At 39.8% G+C, this 6,889-nt stretch overlaps 1 protein-coding gene across 1 annotated transcript; it reads left to right on the forward strand.

Moving 5' to 3' along the window:
* Positions 1-3,784: 3,784 nt before the first annotated feature.
* On the forward strand, positions 3,785-4,644 carry nog1 (noggin 1). Its single transcript, XM_053338286.1, has one exon. The coding sequence runs from the start codon at positions 3,785-3,787 to the stop codon at positions 4,454-4,456; it is 672 nt and encodes a 223-aa protein (XP_053194261.1). The 3' UTR covers positions 4,457-4,644.
* The last annotated feature ends 2,245 nt before the right edge of the window (positions 4,645-6,889 follow it).

Below are 6,889 nucleotides of genomic sequence, written 5' to 3' on the forward strand. Positions count from 1 at the left end.
TACCGTGCCTCAAAAGTCTCCTTATACTGTTTTATTCCTCCCCTCCAAAATAAAAGAAAAAAAAAAGAAAAAAGGAAAAGACTTCTTGGGTCTTTGTGGTTTTGCTCCTGCGTGGATGAAAGCTATCAGAACCCTCGAGTCCTTTTTTTTTTTTGTTATGTGTGTTTCTACCTGAGCGTGCCTTTTCTTGGTACCAGCGCTGAAGGTGTCTGCCAAGAGAGAAGTCTGCTTTTCCTCACTAAATGAGAAATCAGCAGGGAAGGCTACAATGACCTGTGCACGGCTCGAACAAGGAGATTCATTTTGATCGCCATATCCTTAAGCGCAGGTTTAAAAGTCCTCTCAAGAACCAGACCCCTGCAAAAAAAAAAAAAAAAAAAAAGGTCATTACGTTGGTGGGTTTATTAGCCAAGGAAACTGTGTTTTGTTAACTCTAGAATAAAAAAATAAAAAAAACTCCTCAATTAAGCAGGCGTCTGTCTCAAGTAACCTGTCTTTTTTAAGGAGGAATATTTCACTATCAAAATGTTCCTGTGGTAAAACAGTAGGAAGGGATTAGAAGAAACAAAAACAACTCAGCATTAAATGAGCCTGGCAATCCTGATGACACTTAATGAGAACCATATTTGGGATTTCGACCCATACCGACACGTTAGAAATGAAATATTCCAGCATGTTAAGAGGAGAACTACTACGCCAATTTCATTTTAATACCTCCTTAAGTGTGTGATTATATACGCTTGCAGCTACTTCATGTTAATCGAAGTGAAAATTTGATGATTTTAATGATTATTTAAAAGGTTGATATTAGGTTTATATGTTTGACTAGTTTACTCTGCACTGTCCCCCCCACATGTGAATGCAATGGATTGAGCCTATCTGTCAAGCGATAGTTTATGATAGGTGCTGGTCAGATGAAAAATATACGGGTGACATTTTCCAGACTTTTCACCATCATTTGACCGTAAACTAAATGAGTCGTGTGGTCAAAGTGCTTGTGTGAATTAGCTCATTCAAAATGAAACAGAGATGCATTTATCTAAAGCGGATGGTTTATGGCTGATGTAGCAGCTGGCTAAGTTCTTCCATTAAATTATTTTTCAAAGAATGATTCTCTGAGCATGAGTTTAGACAGGTTCACAAATTGTGATACTTTCCATGGCTGCTGCTTAGTGAGCGTTGTTTATTTGGGAGCTAATTTGGCCGGCTTTATTGAGAGGCTCGCTGTAGCACGGTAACAGGCAGAAATATTGTCCCACTTGAGTTGGACACAAGCAGTAAATACGCTGCAAAAAGTGTCCTTAACAAGCCGTTTCATCTCCTATTCAAGCTGTAAATCGTGCTTTAGTTAAAAAAGAGTCGTCCTGCAGAGTGGATGACATCGGGTCGCTTCATTGTTTCCTGCTTTCATTGTCTCCGTCTGCTTTTTTTTTTTTTTTTTTTTTCTTAAGGGAAGGAAGAACAAAGCGGATCTATGAAGAAAAATGACACTTTAAACAAGCTATTCTTCAATAAATTTGGAAACTTGCTCCGGCTTCTTTTGTTGATGTTAAATGAAATAATCAAAAGTCAAGACTCACTGTTCCTTATGGCTGCAGCTTTCCATCAAATAGAAATATACCAGATGTGTTTCTTTTTTTTTGCATCAAGATATACAGATTTGAATACATATTTAGCATCTTTTAAAATCTTTGGATCTCGACTTGAAGTTGAAACGCAGGTCTTGTGGGTTCGGAGAAAACTGTGATACACACAGCATGAATTTGTAATGAGTGCAGTGGGTTTAAAGACAGTGGATTCAGTTATTAGTCGAGGCTTTGTGCTGTTGGACAATAAAAGACACTCCGAGAGTCAACTCATTGTCACTGAAACAGTCAAAGTTGAGTAATATTCTCTGTAAGTAACTAAACACTGGATTCATTTTTGGAGTGATCTATTATTACAGATGACAGTACTATGGTGTCCATCATGGTATTTTTTATAATCAATAATGTGAGGAATAGACCCCAAAAAAATAATTTGCAAGCTGTAGCTCAAGAAAATGGATTAAATATTGATTTAAATTTAGTTTCGCTGACAGGAGAAAGTCATGCATGATGATTATTGATTTGACTAGAAACTGAAATTGTGAAAGCAGGTCAATAGTGTAAAAAGTTAATCAGACTTATGGAGACAAAACCAAATTGGAAGATGAACTATTTAAATAAAAGCACCACTATATCTACCATAATATTACAATACTACATTACAAGTTAAATCTAGTAAGGGAGGAAGGAGAAAAGAAGGAAGGAAGGAGGAAAGAAAGAGAGAAGGAGGTAAGGAAGGAAAGGAGGAAGGAAGAAGGAAGGAAAGGAGGGAAGGAAGAGGGAAGGAAAGGAGGGAGGAAGGAAAGGAGGGAGTAAAGAAGGAAGGAAGGAGGAAAGAAGTAAGGAGGCAGGAAAGAAAGAGAGAAGGAGGTAAGGAAGGAAAGGAGGAAAGAAGGAAGGAGAAGAGGGGGGAAGAAAGAAGGAAGGAAAGGAGGGAGTAAAGAAGGAAGGAGGGAGGAAAGAAAGAGAAGGAGGTAAGGAAGGAAAGGAGGGAGGAAGGAAGAGGGGAAGGAAGAGGGAAAGGAAAAGAGGTAGGAAGAAAGAAGGAAGGAAAGGAGGGAGTAAAGAAGGAAGGAGGGAGGAAAGAAAGAGAAGGAGGTAAGGAAGGAAAGGAGGGAGGAAGGAAGGAGGGAAAGGAAGAAGGAAGGAAAGGAGGGAAGGAAAAGAGGGAGGAAGAAAGAAGGAAGGAAAGGAGGGAGTAAAGAAGGAAGGAGGGAGGAAAGAAAGAGAAGGAGGTAAGGAAGGAAAGAAGGGAGGAAAGAATACAGAATTCACAGCAACATGTCCTTAAAATATTAAAAGTTAGGGTTCTAATGATGCAGCAGGATGATAAATCAGTATATGATATAATTGGATTGTTGTATTCCTAAATGTATTATCATGTATTTTAATGTTATAGCTGGCAGAGAGGGGGCTAGGAGTTTATATTTCTAAAGTTTTAAGATATCAATCTGCAGTTTACAGATAAGTGTAATGGAGTAAAACATATTTCCCTCTGACATGCAGTGAAATAGAGGTATAAAAATATATTTTGAGCACAACTTCTTCACTTGATGTTTTCTAAGAAGCTTGAGATGTTCTCGGAGGCTGCAGGAACTCTCTGTGGCACTTCTGGATTGAAACTGAACCTCCAGCAGAATGAAAGACTTGTGCATCATTCCCACTGTGAGATTGATTTAAAGGAAGTCTGGAAAAAAACCGACAGGGGGCGTCTGTCTGTCCCCATGCATCCCCCCGCCCTCGCCCTCCACCACTACCCCCCCCCCCCCTCCTCCTCTCCCCCAGCGCGGTGGAAGAAGGAGGTATTGGGGATCTCCTCCTAGACAACAAACCCATATTCAAAAGAGAGGCACACGAATTACATCACGCTCCGTGTGGAGGATATAACGGAGGTCTCGGGTTTAGGAGCACCGCTTTTTTTTTGTGCAGAGGAGACAACAGGAGCATCATGCCGAGCTCGCGCGCACAGAGCTCGAGGAGACTTTTGAGCGCTGTCACGCAGTTTATCATAAAGAGTCGTTTCCACTGACGGACCAGACGTTTCATTTTCGTCACGGATTTTTCATCATGGGAATGTGTGATTTTTAAGGGACACTCAAAGACCCAAATTTTGGATACGGCTCACGCGTAATTGCGCACAAGAAAGTGTCCCCCCCCCCTTACTCAGTGCTCCCTGACTGCTCCCTGCTTCCTTTGACATGGATCAGTCTCCGCAGTTTGTAGCCATGTATCTGCTGGTGCTGTCCCTCGGACTTATGATGGACAGGGGGATTTGTCAGCACTACTACCTTCTCCGACCCATCCCGAGTGACAGTCTGCCTCTTGTGGAATTAAAAGAGGATCCGGACCCCGTCTTCGACCCCAAGGAGAGGGACCTTAACGAGACCGAGTTGAAGAGCGTCCTGGGAGACTTTGACAGCCGCTTTTTGTCCGTTTTACCTCCCGTAGAGGAGAAATACAACGGGAACGATGAGCTGGAGGACTTTGAGTCGATCCAAAAGCCCGGTGGAGTACTCCCGAAGGAGATCCGAGCGCTGGATTTCGACGTCCAGTTCGGCAAGAAGCACAAGCCCAGTAAGAAACTGAAGCGGCGGCTGCAGCAGTGGCTGTGGGCGTACTCGTTCTGTCCCATCGTGTATACCTGGACCGACCTGGGGAACCGGTTCTGGCCGCGGTTCGTGCGCGTGGGCAGCTGCCTCAGCAAAAGGTCGTGTTCGGTTCCGGAGGGGATGGTGTGTAAACCCGCCAACTCGACTCACCTGACTATACTGAGATGGAGGTGCGTGCAGAGGAAAGGGGGACTAAAATGCGCGTGGATACCGGTGCAGTACCCGATCATCACAGACTGCAAATGCTCCTGCTCCAGTTAATAGACTCTGCATCAAAAAAAATAAATTATAAGCTCATTAATTTCTTTTTTTTTCTTTTTTTTTGGTGATTCTTGTTCACATGCACTACCGAGTGTAGGAATGTATTTTCTGTATATGCGGTGCCATGCAGTTCTATATAGCTCCCTGTACAAAGTCAGTATTATTTGTAACCAGAGTCTACTTTATTTGTGGAGAATTGGTTATATATTTTGTATTTATGGAGATATGGCGCATAGAGCCACGTAAGGACTTGCAGTTGTCCATATTTGGATGAAGCAGATCGACCTCAGAGTTAAACGTGGATTATTGATACAGTTGTGTATCGATGACTTGTTTTATCCTGTAAATTAAGGAAATTTGCTATTTATTCTTTATATTCGTACAATAAAACGACACTGAAATGATCCTAAATGTATTCTTTCCTTTTTCTTTTGAACACTTGTACTCTAGTGTGAGCTGTGGCAAAGGATTGGATATCATTAAGTCACCTGCCACAGCGCGCAACAATGTGCAGATCTCACGCTAACACTATTTTACGCATCAGGTACTTTTTACAATCATGAATTTATAACACAGAACTATTGCTGTCTTGTTTACTGTGTGTTTCCGTTTCTGTGGAAACATCATGTGCTTAAGAGGATTTGGTGATAATTAGAATTCTTTAGTATATTACAAGATGAAGCTTTAACTTTTAATGTATAGATAATAGTTCTCTCCTGGCCTCCATGTAACCAAAGCTATCTTATCTGTGCAGAACTGCCACTCAGATATCAGACACATTACATGCTGATAAAAGAAAGGGCTGTGATTGACTGATTGAAGGAATCAGCAGCTGCTAACAGTTCTCACTCTTTCATCTACACTAACCCTCCTCCACATTTGCAGCCCAGCAGGAGCTGAGTTTCTGCTCCACAGTGAGAGAAGCAGATACTGCATCTGTGACACCACTGACATGTAATAAATTAGTTTTCTAACACTGATTTATCCTTGTCAGTTGGTCAGTACTTAAACCTTTGAGCCAAACTATTTGACAAGCGTGACGATGAGCAATTTCCAAAGATGGAAAGTGAATAAAAAAGACCCAGAAGTTTATTTGTTCTTTACTTTAAAGGTACTGTATAGTTCTACATGACGACATTTCAGAGGGATATAAAATCATTATTACTCCTCTACACTTATTTAACCACAATATGTGCAGATTTAGATATTAAATACCAAACATTTGATAAAATGTAATACAGTGCTATGTATTAAAAGTGTTCAGGTTCTTTAATCATAATAAATTAAAGTGGCATCAACCTAGTAAAAGTTCTGCATGTGTAAAAGTACAAAGTATTATATTATGTTTTCATTATTATACTAATGCATAAACATGTTAGCAGCATTATAACCCTGTATCTGGCTAATTTTAACTACATTACATACTGTTAGATAGCTCAATCTGTAACAATGCATCATATATTATAAGATGATTACATGTTTTCTATATAAAATCTTTATCTGCAAGGTAAGAAAAGTATAAAAGTGGAGTATAAAATACATTTTTGGGGCGGGGTAGATTTATAAAGTTGCATACAGTAAAGCATAAGTATCTCAAAATGATACATATTTGAGTAAAAGTGCTTAAATGACTTTCCACAGCTTATTAAATAACCCAACCTTAGAGAAAGTGGTTAAAATGAGCTCCACCTCCTGCAGCTGCAACATTAGACTGATGCAAGCTCACTCATGCATTATTAATAATATGCAAAATATTATAATACATACAAATACATGTCTGTTTTACTAATATGCATACGCACGTTTAACTCGTAATGCATTCAAGTACAGCTCTGAATTTCGGGACTTGTAATTGAGTACGTCTACCTTGTGGTGTTGCTTCTTCTAATTAAGTAAGTCATGTGAATCCATCATCTCCTGCGTGAAGCACAAACATCAATGATTGCTTGTCGGGCAACTTCTTTTCACTTCACCTCCATCTCATAGTTTCACTTTTTACTGACTCAGGATTTGATGATGCTAGTTAATCCTTTAAACTCTTGAACCCTTCCCCTTCAAGTTTCTTTTAAGTCTAAAAAACAAAAGTATATGTATATGTATATTCTTGCACCAGCTTTCATGAAAACTATATGATGCCATGTTTTTAATGGCAGCAGCATCACATAGAAGGTAAATATTATAGATGTCTTGTGTATGATTTTATCAGCGTTCCCCTAAAATTCAACCTGACATGTTTGGTATTTTTGGAAAAGTGCACACTCTCACTAAAAAATCTCAAATAAAGGGAGTTTGAATACAGTTGGCCACACAACACGAGTTTGTAAAGACTGAGCCCACTGCTGAGTCTATTAAAATTAACAACAGTAGTTCAATAAATTAGTTTCTGTAATCGTCTGAGTTATGCTTTGAGTTGTTGCTTCTCTCTCTCTCTCT

The sequence above is a fragment of the Scomber japonicus genome, chromosome 18 (assembly GCF_027409825.1).
Source record: "Scomber japonicus isolate fScoJap1 chromosome 18, fScoJap1.pri, whole genome shotgun sequence".
Lineage (NCBI taxonomy): Eukaryota > Metazoa > Chordata > Actinopteri > Scombriformes > Scombridae > Scomber > Scomber japonicus.